Source organism: Crocodylus porosus, unplaced genomic scaffold, assembly GCF_001723895.1.
Source record: "Crocodylus porosus isolate Cpor-Errol unplaced genomic scaffold, CroPor_comp1, whole genome shotgun sequence".
Classification (NCBI taxonomy): domain Eukaryota; kingdom Metazoa; phylum Chordata; order Crocodylia; family Crocodylidae; genus Crocodylus; species Crocodylus porosus.
Window position 1 is genome coordinate 9,461,731 of NW_017728915.1, and position 20,672 is coordinate 9,482,402.

A 20,672-nucleotide genomic window follows, 5' to 3' on the forward strand; every position below is an offset into this window, starting at 1 on the left:
CACTGTCCCCAATTCCGGCCGAATCCAAATCAAATAGGGCCTGCTTTGCACTTCCTTTATGAATATCAAATGGTGTTGAATGCCAATTGGCTGTAAAAAGGTTGAAGTGAAGTCTGGTTGATTGAAAGATGGTATCTATAGCCAGGCCTTGTTTTCATCTAGAGATATGGCATAATTCTGTGTTGTCACAGGAGCACTGAGGTGCCCTGTTCCTAAGAAGTGGAGAAGTGGAGCTGTCAATCTCCAGAGGCAGCTCAGGTGCCGGTTGCTGCGCCAACTGGGCGGGCCATGTGACTGGAAGGGGGCAGGGCTAGCCCTTTATAAACAGCCCAGGCCTGAGCCCAGAAAGCAGTTCCCTTCTGGCAGCCGCAGGAGCTCTGCAGGAGAGCTGAGCAGGCTGAGTTGGTGGTTGCAGCCTGACCACTCTGACCAGCTGCAATGATGACATGGTACCCCTAGGTACTCCTAGGAAAGAACCCTAGAAGGGGTATGATAAGGAGCCAAGTGAGTGCAGGCTTTGTGTTACAAGCCAGGAAGCTTCTTATGTTTGTGTTGCAGCCGTTTGGCTCATGGTTGAGTTATGGTTAAACCGGAGGACCGGGTGAGGCTGTAGGGGTGTGAGGAGGCCTCACGGCAGCTCCCCAATAATCTGGGGGTTCCTGGTGCCAGTAGGGCACAATGAGCGGTGCCAGTGGAGCACAACTGTTTGCGCCAGTGAGAAGCAGTGTATAGGGGCAGAGACCCCAACCCTGAGGGCAGTGTTGGCTCCCCTCGGGTAGACGAACCTGAAGAAGGGCAGGGGGCCAGGCACGGCTACGCTCCACCTGAGCCCCAAGGCGTGAGAGGTGCGGCATAGGCCCCAGACAGGGGGCGCTGGTGGTGAAACCAGCTCGGGGGCGCCAGGTAGGGCGCTAAAGTGTAAGGGCTTGATAACGTCTGGGAATAGCTGCAAGGCTTGGGGCGTGCTGAAGGGGAGGTAGGAGGCACGCATTAGCCCTTAAGGCGGGGGTGCACCGAGGCACCCCATACGGAGCAGGGGTAGTTCAACTTACACCGGGTATTAGGAGATAAAGGCAGCCTCCCTAATTGAACCAATTACCATCAAAGACGTGACGGGCGAGGATAAGAGGGTGCTAGATCACCTAAGTTGACACGGCAGGGGGCGCTAGCAGGATTACGGCCGCCCCTGCACCCACTCCGTGACATGTGTATCCTTTAATTTTTAACTAGAGTAACTGGGTAACTGGATCTTTAGTTGGACTAATTTATCCACTCTCTTACAGTATAATTTGCATGAGCTAATGCTGTAATTATGCATTATACCTCTAGGTTCACTCACTCACACAGATGTTATATTTTAGGTAGATAAAAGCATGCACCATGAGTATTTTGCCAGAAAACTACTGGATAATGCAGAGAATCTGGGAGCATTTACAAGAGATGTTTACTGCGGAGCTGCCTAATTGGCTCTGCAGTAAAGTCTCAGTGTCTACACATGCAGCCCTATTAGGCTGCAGCAAACTAATTAATTCCACCGTAGGTTAGCACTTGTAACACAAGTACTGTTCTGTGGCGGTGTTATATAGTGCACAGCAACACACATGTAGATGCTGACGGGGCTGGCTGGGGAACAAGGCTGTCTGCCGGCTAGCCCCACACTGGAGCACCCTTGTGCCCCAGCCAGCCCCTCTGCAGCACGTTGAGCTGGCTCAGAGTAGCCCCAGGCTGACTCCCTGGGCCCCCTGCCAGCCGGGGCTGCTCTGACCTGGCTCAACATGCTGTGGTCCCAGGCGCATGTGTAAACATGGTGCCTAGGAGCAATAAACTCCTGCTCAATAAACACTGGAAATTATTATGTCCTATTACTTTCACGTGTATACCTGCCCTCAGTGAAGGTGGCAAATGCTCAGAGGATGCATTAAGCCAATTCATTTCCAAGGTGTATTAGTTATACCATTCATCTTAACTGCGACTACAGTGTTAAATTTGGACCTTGCCATCAGAGACATATTACAGACAGTTTGTATTGCTTGGGTGCAGAAACCTGCACTCTATCAGGAGCACCCAGAGAAACTGATGATTGTCTCGAAATAGTCTTGATGGAAACTGCAGCTAAGAAAGTAATCTCAATAGAAGAACAGTTATTCCTGGAGGTTGTATATTTTATTGCTGCTTGGAAGTGATTTTGATCTGTGACTAAAACTATTATACGCAATTGGAGCATACAATTCTGAAAGGAGTTTTTAAAATTGTTTTTACTGCAGTCTGAAAAATAAGTAGGAAACAAATTGTAATTGTTTTCTGTTTAAATGCAAACTTTGTGGGTTTATTAAAAATATTTAGCAATTTGAATAGCAGCCATAAATATGCATACACACATCTTTTTAATTAAAAAAGTCTGAACATTATCTAAGTAGAATACTTCTATTCTATTAGAAAACAATGGTTTAGTGCAGATGCCACTTCATTTAAAATTAACTATTTTATTTTTAAATAGAAAAATAGTACATTATTTAGATGTACTACATAAATGGCAAAAGTTGCTTTGAATGTTCTTCATACAAAAGAATGTAGGGGTTATGGATGCACTGCAGTAGGTTTGTTACAAATATTTTCTGGCAAGAGCTGACCACTTGTAAGGTATTTAGAGAAATATGTCCAAACTCCAACAAAGTGTAACCAATCTCAAATCCTGCATTTTATTTTAGTGTACTAAGAATCTCATCTTGGAGTGTAAGCCAAACAATCACAATTCCAGGTTGTGCAATGGAGGCCACTCTGGATGTCATCTCTTCATGGACAGAATGTAACTGTTGTCTCCTTTTAATGGGACATTACACTGCCAGATGAAGAGGAGAATCTGCTTGCTGATTAGGGCCATGAACACTATTGGCCAAATACAGAAGCAACTAGGTTGCTATTTAGGGACAAAAGATGCACTTTAACAGCCAGAGTGAAAAAAAAATCCTATGTTGAAGTTCAAGGAAAGATGGTAATTTGTTTCACTTGTAATTTTCAGGGCAAAAAAAAGTAAAACCTGATAAAATAATGCAATTGTATTTTCAAGTTTGGTATTATATTTTGCAACAATCTCCCTTCAAAAAGGGGAGGGGGGCTCAGTTAATTTATGATAATAACACAGGATTGCAAACCACATATGAAGTTCAATGGGAGTACCAATGCAATTTAATTTATTAAACCCAAATCTATTCAGTTGCTAATATTTGTTACTGTACCACCTTACTTCTATAATTCTATCTGTAGATAGTGGGTATTGCAGTCTGAACCATCTTGTTAGTTTATCATCAGTCTACATAAAATATTATAAACAAAACCACTCAAATGAAATAAAAAATATTTACTGTAGAAAGAAGCTTATCTTGTCCTTTTGTTTTAAAATCCAGGCTGCTAATTTACTGCATTTGAAAGGCACCAAAAGAAGCAAAGAAAAAAAAAGTAAACACGTCCCAATACAGTAGGTTTTCACAATTGGGCAGCTTATCTGTCTCTGACAGAGTGCAGATAAAATATAACAGCAGGCTGTGCAAAAAAGGAATGAATCAGGAGCTGCATAGTTGTGGAATGTTCATGCTGCTTTCATTGTGCCATTTCAGAAGTGCTGGAGTCTGAAGTTCCTTCAGTTAAATGAACTTTCTTACATGCAGTCTCAATAAGTTCATCTCCATGTTCTCTGTTGTTCGTGAGATTGTGGTCTTCCCTCTTGCGTTTTTTAATCAGGTGGTTTTCTCCCTCACCCACCTTCCCCTCTGGGAGACCCAGTGTCCTTAGGCAGACAATAGCTGCAGCCTGTTCTGCCAACTTCTTTGACTTGTCCCTGAAGAGCAGAACAGAGCACAGGTAAAAGTAGAACTGAAACCCGAATACTGCCACACATAACACTGCCTGCCTGAAAGAATTTCTTGGGTCTGATGCAACACAGTGAAACAACAGCATGGGATCTTTCTGGCAGTTTGACAGGTAGGGAACAAAGAAGTTCAGTTTCAAAGGTGTATTTGCGTTTGCTCAGCTAGCACGGATCACGTACCATTGTAAACAGGAAAATGTTTTCTAAGAATATTGGACCAAATCTGTCAGTCAAAACGATTTCTCTCAGAAGGTATGAAGCCAATGGGATCTGGGGACAAATGTTGTGGTCCTCAGCTAAACTAACACTAAAATTATAAATCTGAACTAAAGCCCAGACAGTTTTAGAGGATCTCTTTATGGAAAGATTACCGAGATCTAAATTCATCCCCTGAATGAATACAAGTCCAATGAAGTCAATGTAAAAAGTAGACAGAACTCCATCTAGACTGAAAGCCCCCAGTGAGGTTCTGGAGTTGGGTGTTGTAAGTCTTGAAACTTAACAAGTTAAAAGGCTCATTTCTCAAACCTTTTCTTTAGTTGAGCATGGAATGTCTCTCATGCTGGCTGACAATCAGAGTGCTGTAAGAACAATAACAAAATAATCTGGTATCTGTTGCATATATCTATCCCTTTTTAATATGTCTAATGCTTGAACTTAGATTTACAGTTTATCAAGTGCAATCCTAGACAGAAATGTCTGAGACAAACTCTAGGGATTTCTAGAATTTATATAAAATTATACAGAATATTACTGTGGAATCGTACAGCATTGTTGATGCAGATACTGATTCACTGCATGATTTCCAAAAAGCAAGTTATCTGGTCTTTGCCTTGAATGTATTTATAGAATGAGCATAATGCTTATTCATCAAGGTGCATCGTATGTTACATGGATGAAAACTGCTTTATTTTTTGAGACTTTTATAACACTGGAGTTTCAGATTCAGTCTCACTGTCCAATAAATTAATCTGGGTATTAGATCAAACCTCACACACATTTTTTATTTGTTTGCTTGGTTTAAACAGTCCTGGTAGAGGGAACATTTTTTAAGGTTGCTACATTAGTGCTTTTAAACTCTGTTTTCTTTATTTCACTAGATTATTGCAGGTATTCATAATATTCAGAGAGAGCAGAGTAACTCTAAGAGATTATGAATTTGAAAATACTCTTATATCAGTTTCAGATTTACAGTTGAATCTAGCACCCCCTGAATTTTGAAAAATCTAGTTCCCAATGAGAGAGCTCCTCCTAGCTTCCAAGTGAGAAGAAATGAGTGTGATCTGTAGTAATCACACAGAAAAGTTTGTGTAGATCTCACACCATGTACAGTAACTGCAGTGAAACAGAGGACTAACAGTGCAAATGTAAAGGTATTTTAGAATCAATTGATTTAATTACAGTATATCTACATTTTATTTTCTCTCTCATATACTGTAACAAACCAACATTTTAGCAAATCTGTTTAATAAAATGAATGTAATTACAAAGTAATCAAATCTGACGTACAGAGCACTATATATCACTAAATACTAGACAGAGATTATAAGAATGCTGCTAGGGCACAGCTCTTTTGTTCTATAGACCAGCAAGTGCTCTAGGGCAAATGTGTGATGTTGTTGCCAACTGGATAATATTCTTGTCCTCAACCCCAAAAAAGGGAAGTTTTGCTGCTAGGCAGAAGTCATTGTTTGAAGGATCGTCTTTCTTCCCTCATCTACTCTGTGTACTGAGGGGATTTTATGATGGTAGCAAATAGGATTAAGAAGCATGGTATCACTGAGAAAGCTCTCTCCATGAAAAGCTCTTAGCCCTAAGAATGTAGGTTTTTTCCAGCTGCACAATTTAAAATACTCAGCATTACAAGTCTCTGCCACAGACCACCTTGTGGACAACTGTGATATACATCTATGCTAATATAATATTCACCTCCTAAGATTCCTCCATTGGAGAAGATGCCTCTGGCTCTGAAGAGCTCTCAACTGTGGGACTTATTTCTCTTTGGCACAGGTCTGTCATCCTATTGTTCTAAAAAATTTCAAAGGTTTTCCTCCTCTCAGAGGCAGCTCTAAGAGTAAAGCTTAGTATTCTTTCTTTGCCAGGTCTAAGTGTGCAAGCATATGCCATATTCTTGCATATCACTCTTGCCTATTAAATGTATAAGAGCATACCACAGAAATAATTTTACTAAATTTACTAAAGTTTATAATTTTACTAAAGTCTAGTTGCAAAATATATCTTACCATAAACTTGATCTGTATTTTCGCTCAGCTACTGTTACAACTGAACAGAATAATTTATCTAGCGGTCTTTGAACCTAGAGAATAAAAAGAATTAAAGATGCCAGTTGACAGAAACTATTAAAAATTATAAAATGAGAAACATCATCAAGATTCCTTATTAGTCCTGTCTTTACACTAGGAACAAATGACATATTACAATTCTAAGCTACAAATTTCCCCTTACATGTTCAAGACATTCAAGGAATGACTCGTCCAAACTGCAGATGCTTCCAAAATGGCCATGTAGGAACATAACAATTGTTCTTATCTAACTTATCTCTGCAGTATCATCACAAAATTATAATCTTTAATATGCTGTTATATGTGCATTTAAAAATGCTTATGATCTAGACACAGTCCTGAGGACTCACTGAACTAGAGTTCATCTTTTTTGTCTAAGGCTCCCTGAATTCCATAAGTAAGCTATGTGAAGTATAATTAATAAAGCTCATCAAAAACCCTAACTGTACTTGTCATAGAACTATTCCATAATTGGCAATTTTCTTCTAAGTAGTCAAGACTGACACAGCAATGGGAGGGATCTGCAGATAACAACTGAACAATGTGGACAGAATTTCATGGGAGAAGTTTGCCAGGTATCTACCCAAACTAAATAACTCCGCTTTCTCATGATTATCAAGTGACCCATTTATTTAATACAGGAACACAAAGAAGAAACTTTGTCACCTGAAGTTAAATTTCATGCCTAAAGACACACAATTCTATGCCGCAAAAATATGCCCATAACTTCTGGGGACGTCATGCTAATTGTCACACATACAAGCTGTCTAGGAACAGTAGCAAAACAACCACAGTGTAAGAGGAACTTTTTAATAAACTTCTTATTTTATTTCAAATCAATTAACCCAGTTTCTTGAGAGTCTCAAGACATCATGGCATAATGTACTGTCTAAAGAACTAGCATGGACTTCGGGGGAAAAATGCAGGAACTCACAGTTTCATAAACAGGTTGAGGGTGCTTCTCTTTCCTACACCACTCCAAGAGATACATTTTCGGAGTAATCTGTGGTGGATACTCTCGCCTAGAGAGGCAAAGGAAAAACTGAAACACAAGGTATCCTACCATACTGAAATACAGAATTCTCTCATGCATATTGCATGGGTTTGCATAAATAGAATAGACACATTGTCAGAGAGGTAGTTAGCTGCGTTAGTCTGAAGTCTGGTAGAAAGCAGGGTAGAGATACACCTTATAGACTATTCAGCTAGACCAGTGATACTCTCTCTTTGTCCCAATGGACTGGATGAGTGGTACAGGGCCAGATTCAGGCCCTGCACTACCACTGCCTGGCCCCACACACCAGGATAAGGCCCTCAGCCACCACATTTTCAGACCCAGGAGAAGCCCCATGGTCCAGATTACATGGCTCCACAGGCTTGTGGGGTTGAGCACCCCTGAGCTAGTCTTTAAGATGTCTCTCTACCCTGCCTTCTGCCAGACATATATTAAGGTACACAGCTAATTTTATACATATAGGGCTGCAATTTATTCATTTTTTTTGTAGTTTTTAATTTTATTTTTAATTTTAAAACTTCTAAGTGATAAGCCCTCCATTTCTTTCTCAGAAGTCTGCTCCAATAACACATTTTAAATGGCATCTAAAATAACATGAAATATTATTTCCCAGAGAAGTTTTTCTTCCCCATCTTCCTGTTCACGTGGTGTAAGCAGGGGGTCATTGAAAGGGTGCTAACTGAAAAGTAGATACATATCTTTCGTAAACATTCTTTAATGGTAGCTTAAATGATTTCCTATAAAAATTTGCTTTTTTGTGGGGGGGACAGGGGAGGAGATTGAGACTGCTTTCTACTGTGTACACCATACATTCCTGCAGGAACTTCCTTGTAGAATACAATATAAATATTAGAAAACTATAACATGACTTTATTAAATCTCAGTCTATAAAGTTTTAAAGACATAAAGTTTTATCAGTTTTTTTTTTTGGGCATGCATGCACTTAAACCTTGCTGTAATTCAAGATTTTGTGTTATATAATAAAAAATTGGGGAAAGTGAGCCCAGAATAGGCGATCACTGACACTGACTTAGAAACTAACTGATATGAGAAAAATGATGAAGATGTTGATTTAATCAAGTGCTGTATGAAATGCCTCTTTGTACAAAACCTATCCAGTAACTATTGTAATATCTGAACAGTCAACTTCCAGAATGATAAAGTGGGGAAAATTCTATCAGTTAGCAAAATCAGATACATGTGTAAATGAAATGTTAGAAAAAGTGATGAATGATAAACTTTGTATGCTTACTTGTCAAACCGAACAGCCATTTTTATTACATCTGTGTCTTCTACCTGATCCCCTTCATCTTGTGTTTTAGTTTCTAATGATACCTTCTTAGCCTCCAGAATGGCTGTTGTTTCTTTATAGAAACCACTCATTTCAAAGACTTCACTATTAAAAAAATATATATTTGTTAGCATTGTTAGAGCTCAACATAAAAAATTTCATATCTAATTAGTAGAAATACAATTTTTTTTCCTAAATGAGTTGTATTTACTTAGAAAATTATGTTAAGGGGCAGTTAAATTCCACCAAGTGACACAGATAGTCATAGGGGTCTAAAATCATTTTTTTCTCTGTGACTTCATATAAAATTTGCTCACTTTACAAGGAAAAAGGTAAATAATCCTCCCTGTTTGCCCCGCAGCCTCAAGCTGGCTTCTGAAAGTCAAGATAGAAGCCATCGAAAACAGATTCTGCAATCTCAATTTAGTTTACAATTCCAATGAGGCATGAAATCAGGAGAAAAACCAGTAGAGACAGCTAGTGCGGATCAGATCTTCAGAGCTACCAGTAGCAAAAAAAGGTAGTCAATGCATATATTGTAAATAATCCTGAGTTTTGTTTTTTTAACCAGTTTCTCATATAAACGCTGCTCACCATGGGGTTAGGCAATCCAGAAGTAAAAAGAGTCCTGTATTCTCTACAATAGCCCTTGCTGGTATAAGAGTAATATTACATCACAGGTGAATTATATTGGAGACGAAGCTCCGTAAAGTTAACTAGGAAATAATTATAGGTTGAGCCGTGTAAAACTTTTTGCTGGCATAAATATATTAGCACATCCTCTAGCACTCAATGGGAACGAGAGCCCTGCATCAAGTTAAAAACTTCCACGGCTGCAGTTTATCACCACCGCCACTTGGTAGCAGTATTAAACAATATTAGCTACAGAGAAAGATATTTACTCAAATAAGAACTGTATGTTCTTCTGTTTCTGGGAGATAACAGTTCAAAAACTGGAAGGACCAGCTGTGAAACTAATTCCTGAACAATCTCTTTTTACATGCATAATTGTCCCTTCTTCCATTCATGGCTCATAGTTTCAATAGGGCATAGCACTAAACTATCAAAAACTGATACTGAGACTATCGCCCAGGACCACCCGAATGGAGGAAGTCTGCTGCAAAGATCTGAGTACTCTGAAACATTACGATGACAACAAGAGAGAAAGTGGGATCAGCAAAAACAGCATGTTGCAGACCAAACAAGAATTCAGAGCCACCCATCCCACAAGTGCCCGAGTTACAACAGAGTGTTGATCCCATATTGGCCTCATTAGCCATCTTCAGACCCACAGATAAGACATTCATAGAAGACAATCATCCTTGACTGTGAGGGATTGCCAAAAAAGGAGAGGAGAAACTATCAAAAACTGATTATGTTCAAATAAGGAGGTGCCTACACTGGCAAGCAAAGTATATAAAACAAGCTATTTACAACCAAGTCTTCATTTTACAAATTGTGCTGCCAAAAGTAGGGCACTGACCACTCCCAGAGCTTTCAGATACACTGTTCCAAGTTCATGCTGTGATTCAAAGTATGAGCTTGAATTTGAGTTTCCAACCTCTTGACCACCAGGATATGCTAGTATTCCCCTCAACCTCCCTACCACCAGAAATTCCTTCCTTGATTTAGGAAACCCTCTCAATGAAAGTTTTATCAAAACTAATATATAAAAATATGTTGTCAAAATTGTTTCCAATTAACATAAGAGAGTCTCCCAGCCAAAGAGTGTTATCATGACCTAGTGTTCAGGTGAAAAATCAGCATGATTTTTTTAAATACCCTTTAGGTGATCTTTTTATGTTGTAAATGTGCAAAGAAATATTATTACTGGCTTTATAGTTTATTCTGCTCATTAATTTTAAAGATGAATAGAAAGCAGTTTTTTTCAGCGCAAACTATGTTTTTATATAGTAATTTACAAACCACTGGAAAAAAACAACATGTAGCATATAAGCCTCCACTTTGGAGCCATTTTTCATGCTACCAAACCCAAAGTTGGTGGACCTGCAATCCTCGGATTAAAACATGATTCAGTGTATTACCCAGTGAAACATGTATGTTTCAGGGGTTAAGCCAATCTCTGTGGGTCTTAGATGAAGAACTAACATGGGCAGCAAATTATCCTAGATCTAGAGGTTTCTTGCATGTTGCTTTGAAACACTGAAATGCTAGTCATAGCTGGAGACAGACTGTTGGTCTCAAGAAAGCTTACCAGATTTCTTGAGTAGACTGTGCAGCATGCAACTTCTTTCCTTGGGTAGTTTCTAACTGTTCTCTTAACATTTGACACAGGCAATATTTTGTGTTGGTGTAGTGATTATCATATCTCACTGCCTGAAAGAAAGAGACAAGTAATCTATGAAATACACCAAAATAAACATTATATCTAATAACTATCCATTCACATACTTCTTGCTGAATTTTTAAATGGATTATGGAATATACAGTAGAGTTCAGACAGTTCCTAAGAGAATACCAATGCCAGCTCAGTCATCTATTTGTGTCTGTTAACGTAGTCCAGGAATGTTCTGTTAGTTTTTTTCAGGAAAAGTAGTCCAAACTGAAATGTAGTGGTTACTTACATGCTTGTGAACAAGATAAGGAAGTTGTTTACAACAATTTGCTTATTTACTAAGATGGATACATTTTACATTGAAAGTTTGACTAACTTGATTTTTTCATTAGGCATTCTTTGGATTTTTTTCCCCCCCATAATTTAAGTAGGTCAGAGTTGTACAGGTTTCAGGGAGGAGGACTGGTATAAAAATAAGTAAATCTTTGCACTTAATGTAAATAATATCTTATGAGCAAAGGCTCTGATCCAGTAGGATACTTATGCCATTAACTTCAGTAAGACTATTTACATCACTCATGTGCACAAAAGTTTTGCCTCATCAAGACACAAGTCACTGTTCAAGATATCATCTGTTTTACAATTATCACTTTAGGAACACTGCTACTTAATGACTGTAACAAAGGAAAGACAACAGTCTGAGCCAAATTCACCTCTGATATAACTCTGATCACAATGGAAATACATGCAGAGATGATTTTGGTGCACATTTTACAGGAACTAAATTTTTTTTTATTTTAGTGATTAAGACACATTTTAGACTTTCAACTAGTTTATGTTGAACTTTTCTTGTTTTTTTTTAAAAAAGGAATTTGTTTTTGCAATGATTCAAAACATTTAAACTAGAAAAAAACCCAGCACTATTAAATTCCCCAAGGTCAAATTAATTTAATCTGTTTTACTTGTAGTCATAAATATTACATGCTAGACGTCTTATAAACCAAACTACAACGTGATGGTGTAATATTATTTTTACTGACCACTTTTCCCTCTTTAATTTTTTTCAAAAGTTAGAGAAACAACTTTATATTTTCTGTAATAGGAAACTAGCTCTCTAGAGTACTTTAAAGTTATTTTAAATAAACAAAGAATTTGAGAACAGTTTTCTCTGCACAACCACCTGGACAGAATTCATCTTTCTATTCTCTTTCAGCTTCATTCAGTATTACCAGGACTTTCACTGTTATAACAGCACAGCTTTGGCACTCACGGGCTGCCTCTACATGTTACATGATTACATAGTTGCCTGGTTGTGTGATTTAGACCAGCTACATGTGCAAATTAACTATCATGCCATAAAAGGTTCATCCAGCTATAAAGCTAAAGCTGGAAAATATGTACTCACTTTGTAGCTGGTTTCTATCCAACTTTAATATGGACATGGAGCACAGCTGTGCCCATGGCTGAAAGCCCTGTCAGCCGACGGAGCTCCCAGCCGTGGGTGTATACCACATGCTGTAGTGGCTGGGAGTCCTGGAGCTGAAGGTATTCCAAGCCATGGCAGTGTCCCATGGGCTGCTGTGAATAGGGTACTTGTCAGCTGACAAAGACTCCCATCTGCGACAGCCTGCGGGCTGCTGCCAGAGATGGAAGTCTCATCAGCTACAAGGCTTGCAGCAGTGGGAGCTCATGCAGGGAAAGCTCAGGATCATGATCCTAGGCTCCCCCTTCACTGGCAATAAGGCATGATAGGATCTGATCCTGGATCCAACAACTACATCTCCTGCCATGCATGTATGCCATGGCAGGAGGCACAATTGTGTGGATCATGCATTACATCCTATCAGACCTTTACCAGTGCCTAGAGGGGCCCATGGTAATAGTTTTGCAGAAGTCCTCTTGAGCAACATGCCTGATATATAGTGCACACAGGCAAACAAAAAGTTGTATTCAAAAGAAAATTGTCTTCAGAATAAGAATTTGAAAAACTAATTTGTAATCATTCCGTTTTGCACAATGGTCAAAAATATGGCATAAGCTCTGTTAATTGAAATGCAACAAGAAATTTAAAGCACTCAGCATAATCCATCACCTAACATCTCTAAGCAATGTTAAAGTTCAAGTAGAAGTCTCCCAATACTTACGTATTTTATGTATTCTTGCATGACATCCTTCAAGGGGCAAAGACCCTCTTTTCTGAAAATAGATGGGTTCCACATGGCAGCCCGAGCTATCATTACTGATGACGCCGCTGTTGTTTGCTGGAAGGCTCCAATGTCAGTGTATTCTTTGATGAAGTCATGAGATCCTCCACTGAAAAGGAACATCATTGTTAAGATCTGCAACTATTAATGTGACACCACAAGTTATGTTTTAAAAAGTGTAGAGGACAATGTATTTCAATGTTAACAGAGTTACAATAAAGACCCCAGTTTCTGATATACTTTTGTTACCTCCATTTCTGATACAGTTTGTTCATAGGCGATACTTAGAGTCTAGCACAGTGATTATCAATTAAGGTGCCATGAGAACATGCCAAAGATGCTATGTGGTCAGCAATGCCACCGTGGGGTGAAACTGCCCCTGTTTTTAGGAGTGAGAAGCAGCTCCTGCCTGCATGACATTATTATAGAGGCAGGTGAACTGTTTCTGTTGTAGCTCTTCACAGTTCAGCTCCAACACGCCTCCTGAAAACAGAGGCACACAAAGCATCTATGCTATGTGATGGCAACAATGTTTCTCCAGGCTGCTGCTGCTACGGGCTGATACTGTTCAATGCCTCCATTTTCAGAAGGCAGACTGAAGCAAAAATGGGAAGAGCTACAGGAGAACTGGTGTGCTTGCCCACATAACATTCAGGCAGGCGCGGCTTTCTCCTGCATCTGCCTCTCCATTTGGCTTCAGTGTGCCTCCTGAAACAGAACAGTTCCACCTGCCTCATGCATCTGTTTCTGGGAGACATTGTGCAGCAATGGCTAGGAAGGACTCTGGCAAGAGCACACATTTCTGCCATAGCCACTTCCTGATATGGCTCTGGAAGAGGCATTCAGCACAGTTTCACCTGCATGTATCAACAGTGGCAGTGGGGTGAACAGAATATAATTATAATCATCTAATCAATTACTAACAGGTTAATTAATAACATTATATTTTATATGATATTTACATTAGTATTTTTAAATTGGGCCTGTGGCAGAATATCGTCTTTGTCTCTCCCTAAACTCTGCTGACAATTTAGTTACTATGGTCCCTGCAGAGGGCAGATTCCTCTGGTCCCATCTGCTTAAGGTAACTCTGAGGTGTAACCTGAGCTGGATATATTCCTGAGGGAGGGGGGGAAACCTGCTCTCGCTGCCTACGTGACCAGCATCACATACCTGGGTGGGGGGCTTAAACTCCCTATTGTTCTAAGCAATGCCAACATGACTGGGAGGGGGCCAAAGACCCTGCCAGTCTACCTGGCAACCAGTGATGCATTTCAAATTGGTTGGCTGGCAGCCAACAGTTGCTGGCCTTTATTGGATCAGGTAAATGAGGTCATAAGGGCTATAAGTGAAGGACTGCCCAGGAGAAGGGGCAGTAGCCATGATGAGAACTCAGAGAGAAGCAGGACCACCTGAAACTCTCTCTCTCGAAACTCATGCTCAGTGAACTGCTTGCCTCCAGATGGAATCTCCACCTGCTTCTAGATGATACTTGTTAGTAAGCTACTTGAGATCTAACTAGTGATATAGCTTGCAGTAACACAGATACATAATCAAAGGCTACCATGCCACTGTTTGCTCTAAAGGTATTTCTCTGATATCGCTCTACACTGTACCGTATTCCAAACCTACTCCTTGTAACCAATAAAGTTTTTCTTTGTACCTACCATGGGAGACTTATTGGGAGAGGGTCTAGATTATGCCTTGGGGTCCCCTTGGTTCAGCTGACTACGGAAGACCACTATTTGTGCTTCAGATGGAGGGAAACACCCCAAGTTCTTGCAGTGGGTCAAGTACCCTCAAGGACTACTAGGCCAGTGTTTCCCAGAGGGCGCAGGTCCCAGATCAGTCCAGACTCTGGGTGGTGGCGGCGTTACCCCCAGGCTTGCTGGTGTGCTCCAGGAAGGGTGTTGGCCGGACGCGAGGTGCCCCCAGGGAGGCGCACAGAGCCTGGAAAGTATTCAGGCAGAGTGAGGTGAGTGGCTCAATGCAGGAGCACCCCCTACTGGCCTGCCACACTGCCAAATTCTGAAAAAGTTCTAGAGCTGTCTCTTGAGTCTCAAAAAGTTGAGAACCACTGGTGTAGAGATCCAACACATTCACTGACTTTAAAGCAGGCATACTGAAAACCATTAGATGAGGACTAAAACCTCAAGGAGCCCTTTGGGCTTAACTGCTGAATTATTTGTATAACAAGTAACAAATGCTGCCAAGCATCTGGCATTTCTTTTCATTACAGTGCTTTGTTATCAGAAGAAAGAACATGTCTAATGGTCACAGATGGGCCTGGAGCTTTTTTAAACAAATGCAAAGTTAGTGTTGGTGCAAAGAGCTGGATCTGGAAAGTTCACCCCTGTACATATTCAATGGAAAACATACAACCCAGGCAGAGATACTGCAAGCTTTCCTCACCATCCTTGTCAATCTGCCTTGGCCCTGGTCTGGCAGGACTCCAGAGGGAATCATAGATTACGTTCAAGAATTTGTTGTTATAACATAAGGCATGAATTTAAACTGAGAAAATTATACAGGTACAAACATACCTCATGAAACTTGGGGAACACTTTTACTCCAGCTTAAAAGTGCTTTTATTTCACTTAAACTTGTGTTGCCTTGGGAAAGCTCTAAGGAAAAAGGCATTCACATATCAGAGTAAGAGACCATCATGGGTCTACATGTCCAACTGTGTAACTAATCCTGTATACCGTATTTTCTCACATATAGTTCACGGGCTATATACGTTTTTACAAATATGACGGATGGGTGCAGGCTATACAAGGGTGTGGGCTATGCAGTCTTTAGAACAGTCTTTAATGAAAATTAAAACATATAAATGTCTAAATAACATTCAAACCCAATTGGGCGCCTCTTCTTAGCTGGCTGGAAAACCTTCAAAGTCCGCTTCGTAACTTGATTCGCTGAAATACACATCTACAAAAGCAGCGTCATCAAGTTCATCAGTGTAGTCTTCCGAATCAGTGTAGCCTGACTCCTCACCCAATGCGCCGTCCAGGATTCCGGCTTTAAAGAAGCTGTTGATTATAGAGCTTGGTTTCACAGCTCTCCAGGCCGCAACGATACAGCTACAAACTTCTGTATAGGTGGCTTGTCACTGTTTTCCAGACGGGGTGAATGAATGAACACCCTGGCTCATCCATTTTTCCCATTCCTTTCTCATGAAACATTTGAACAAATGGTTGACGGAGATATCCAATGATTGGAGCTTACGGGCTAGTCCTCCAGGAATTACAGCAATATGCACTCCGGCTTTATTTGTTTCTGAACACTACCGTGCTTATGCACTGCCATCACATCAAAAATTAGCAAAGATTTAGATGCGAAAAACCTGCCTTGCCGTGCTTGAAAACAGCTGACTTGACGAGTTGCTAGGATGTTGAATGAAATCAGTACTTCATCCATGTTAATTATGTCTCCAAAACATACATTGCACTCTGCACTCCTTACACACAAAATCATGAAATTTTGTTAATTTTTCTTTCCAGTCATCTGGCAGTTTTTGCCCTACTGTAGTGCGTGAATGAACAGCTAAATTATTTCTGCACATAAATGTATGTACCCAATTGCATCCACCTCCAAAGTCTGTTATTTTCATCTCACTTGCCAAAACACGGGCCCTCTGCCAAATTGCAATGGTTGACACAACTTTGTTGCTTTCTTGTTGAGCTTTCAGGTTAGCTTCTAGAGTTGGCCATTTACAATGCTTACCTCTGCGAGTGCACTTTCTCGGATTCAGAGTTTTCAGATGTCTTCTTCTTTTCGCCATTCTAGTACCGATTTTTGATCCACAGAGAATTCTCAAGCAGCTGCGTGATTGCCGTGTTTCTTGGTGTAATCGATAATGGACCATCTGAAGTCGAACGTTCTCTTGGGCATTTTCAAATGAATTATGAAAGGGTAGGATTGAACCCTGTGGGTTAGTGAGATAGGGAAGTTGGGTAAATTCATAGGCAGTCGGTTGCCTTTACTGACTGGAGTTTCTGGTAACTGTAGCAGGATCAACTTTTTGATGAACAAGACTACGGGAAGGCCGAAAACAGTTGTTGATAACTAAAACACACTTGAGCAGATGTTACAAGCTGACAGTAATAATTAGAGCTCAAATGGCAAACATTCTGGTAATAATTAACAACTAATTATTTCCTGCCATGGCAGGGGGTCGGACTAGATGATCTACTCAGGTCCCTTCTGACCCTAGAAACTATGAAAGCACCTCTCAGGCTTAATAGGCTTAAAATCGCCCCTGGCACCGACACCACCAGATGCAGGGAATACATAGGTGCAGTCTATACATGGACTATTTTCCAAAAATACAATTTTCCATGAGTTATACATTGGTGTGGGTTATATCAGTGTGCGGGCTATATGTGAGAAAATATGGTAATTGGTAAACCTTTCCTACATAGACATGGCCTCAGTCATTACCTGCTTGATGATACTGCCAACAAAATGCCAGCTCAGATGGTAGCTATATGATAGAAATTGGAAAGCTGGCTGAAGACATTGTGTTAAATGGCTCATCAAAAAGCTGTGATGACTGTTTAAAATTACATTCTCCCCACTTATGAAGACGACAAAACAAAAATCCATACTTTGCTTTACCACCCTTATGAACAGTTTATATGAACATTCCATTTTCAGAAGACAAATTTGAAAACAGGCTTTATTGCTTTTTTCTTTTTCCTTTTGCACACTCATTCTTTGCAGGTTCAGTTGTTTACTAACCATGGTTAAAAGGTCAAGGGGTATCTCAAAAATACTGACCTGTTAAGTTTACAATAAAGCTGTTTTTCAACATAGGTTTGATATACTGCATTCAAAGTTGTAAGGTCAAATTGATTTGACCATCAGAAAAGAAAATGCACTATAGACACAATCTGCTATTGGAAGGAATTCATATATACAATGAAATCAAGCTACAGCATATTCTTTTTTAAAAACATGGTTAACAGAACAGGATTTAACTGTTTACTTCTATATGTAGAAGCCTTGCATTGAGAAAAGAGCTGAAATGATGTGTTGATTGATTAGAAACATTTCCCCTCCACGCCCAACAACAGATCTTTGGCATGTTTGTTTTCTAATTGCACACACCTACAGACAGAAGGGGAAGCAAAATCATAGAACTTGATGTTTATGTTAGATGTATAAAAAACTAAGAAAAATGGTTACACTTTTTTTTTTTTAAATCTGGGCAGCCAAAGAATGCAATAAATCGGGGAAGGCCTCAATCAAAGTATGCACTGTAGGTCGCTGGAAACTCTACTTTACAATTATAAACTTCACTGTAACCTTCACTTTGCACCACCCTGGTTTAGGACATCCACATGCTGCTGAAAACCAGGTCAGTTTATTCTGGATGTCATTTCTTCAAGCTAAAGTGTGCAATAACTTAGCTCATGCCACCATGTGCAAAAGGGCTAACAAGGGGAGAACCATCAAGTGCTATTAAAGCCAAATGACTTCCTGTACTGAAGCAATGTTTTGTCCACTAACAGGTTTGTGTGACTTAGAGCCTCTGACTTTACTCAATCTGGGAGAAGGGGACTAGAACTCCCTAGTCTAACTATCTGGCTGGGGCACTTAGTTTCCCTACATGACTGAAGAGGACAGGACTTTATTTACAGAGGCTACCCTTTACAGCAAAAGGATATTTCATTGCCCCTTCTAAATAGGGGACAGAGTTATAGCTGGAGATATTCCTTTTTTGGCTTAAGTGTTAACCAGGAGAAATAAGGTAATATTCAGGATGGCTTCTTGTGTATAACTATAAATCTCATTTTCAAAATTCTGGGGAGTAGCAGTAGTTGGTCCCAGAGTAGTAGCCACACGTGGAATGACAACACATGGTGGTTGATGGCAGTGGTAGCTGCTGCATACAAGCTTCCCCCTCCAAGTCTGGCAGTAGCAGTGGGAGGTTGCGGAGTGGTGGGGGTAGTGAGGGGCAGGGGGAAGAGTAGCAGTGGCTGGTCCCGGAGTAGTGGCTGTACAGAGTTTAAAAAACCCGTAATTTTCAAATTTCCCGCAGGTGCTAGGTCCCAAGGATACTGGATTTATGAGGTTATATTGTATTATTACAGAACACCACAAAAGCTCAGTTGCTATGGTAAACAGTTTAGCAACTGTTTTCTGTTTTACTACTCTGTTGTCCCTGGACGGTTTTAACTTGGAAAAAAAAAAGGTGGACTCTGGGGATCATGCTTCCGCAACTGTAGTCTCAAATAGGCTTCTGGGGTGTAGGCCACTGGACTGCAAGGTTACATTAGAGTGTCATGTCTGGGTTTTAACCTGGGGCATTCCCAAAAAGACATAGAGAAAGGAACAATGACAACGGTGTTTAGAAACTTGGATCTAAGGTGTTTAGAAACTTGTGATATTCAACAACTGGATCCAACTGCAGATTTGTGTCCTTCCACAGAGAATAAGCAAGGCTGTATCATGACAGCAGTAGCATTTGAAACATAGTTAAGGAGCTATTTGTAAACCCCAAACCAGTTACAATACTATTTCAGAAGACCAGCTTTGAAAGTCCACCACCACAGACTACTTAGAGCCCTTAGGTCCCTATATACCTTACCTAACATTTTCTCCACTTAATTTTTGCTTGTAAGTTGCTGGGAATGTGATTTGCTAAATATAGATACCTTTAAATAACTGACTAACTAGTCCAACTTACTTAGCTATAACTGGAACAGAGACTGCTTCAGAGATGGCTTTAATCACATCACAGTGGACAGGATGTTGAGGCCTCTCCTCCTTCTTCCTTTTCAACAAAGAAAAAAAAGAAAAGATCAAAGATTTTTGGTGGAAGTTGTGTGCAAGTAAACTCGTAGCAAACATTACCTTCAGTTTATACTGTCATTCATGGTATAAAGCTACAAATAGGGGAAAAATTCTGATATACCAAACACTTTATTGCTGTAGGAGTAAATTTAGTCGGCTTCTGGCCTACCTGACTAGAAGAACAGACAGAGACCGGAAGTGCTGATACTGCTTATTTCAGTTATGTTTTCAGCTCAAAAAAAAAAAAACCTGCATGTCTTATTACCCTGTACACAGATGTCCAATTAAGTAAACTTGTTTTAGTTTCTCCAAGGTCGTATTTTTTTCTCTTTATCTGTCTTAAGTATAAAAACGCTAGAAAACTTAGAGAGGGGGAGGATTCCTTTGAAACAGACAAGTGAGTGATTCTCCTTGCTGTATGAAATCCTCCCTGTGATCACAGTATAGCCCTAAATAAAGAAAAGCTGGCTCTGTCAGTTCTGATTCAACCACTAGCGAAGTTTGATTTGTGACTCGGATAGACACGCCTGGAACGATCAGTTGGGGCACAGACATCTCTTCACTGAAGCCCTGGCGCCAAATCAAGGTAAGAAACCTTTTGAAATTTCTATGGGTATAACTATGAGTAGAAAGAGTTAAGGCTAAGGACTCTGTATTGCTGTTGTCAATGAAAGTATTTCTCCTCGTGAACTGAGTTAAGTTCTTTAAAGAACTATGAGGTCTCTCTGAGGCCAGGAGTGGAAACCTTGTGCAGCCCCCCCGAAGACAACAGATTTATTCTGTGTGCTCTTTGAAAGCAAGGGTGCAAGGTGGAAACTCTTAGAGTGTGAGTGTTTTCCACGATAAGTGTTGACCAAGGCTGAGACTAAAGAAATGCTCTTGAACCTCGTGCCTCAA

At 40.1% G+C, this 20,672-nt stretch overlaps 1 protein-coding gene across 6 annotated transcripts in view; it reads right to left on the bottom strand.

Moving 5' to 3' along the window:
• Nucleotides 1-2,463: 2,463 nt before the first annotated feature.
• Nucleotides 2,464-20,672, bottom strand: part of DUS2 (dihydrouridine synthase 2) — a 67,911-nt gene continuing 49,702 nt past the window's right edge. For 5 of the 6 annotated variants that reach the window (XM_019535687.1, XM_019535689.1, XM_019535688.1 and 2 more), the window contains 7 exons: nt 19,669-19,755; nt 12,915-13,083; nt 10,690-10,811; nt 8,436-8,579; nt 7,103-7,190; nt 6,109-6,182; nt 2,464-3,835 (listed from right to left, as the gene is read on the bottom strand). In XM_019535687.1, the coding sequence (XP_019391232.1) occupies nt 3,598-3,835; nt 6,109-6,182; nt 7,103-7,190; nt 8,436-8,579; nt 10,690-10,811; nt 12,915-13,083; nt 19,669-19,755 (922 nt within the window). In that variant the 3' untranslated portion in view covers nt 2,464-3,597. Of the gene's footprint in view, nt 3,836-5,794; nt 5,894-6,108; nt 6,183-7,102; nt 7,191-8,435; nt 8,580-10,689; nt 10,812-12,914; nt 13,084-19,668; nt 19,756-20,672 lie in introns of all 6 variants that reach the window. The other variant, XR_002101214.1, reaches the window with a different exon arrangement.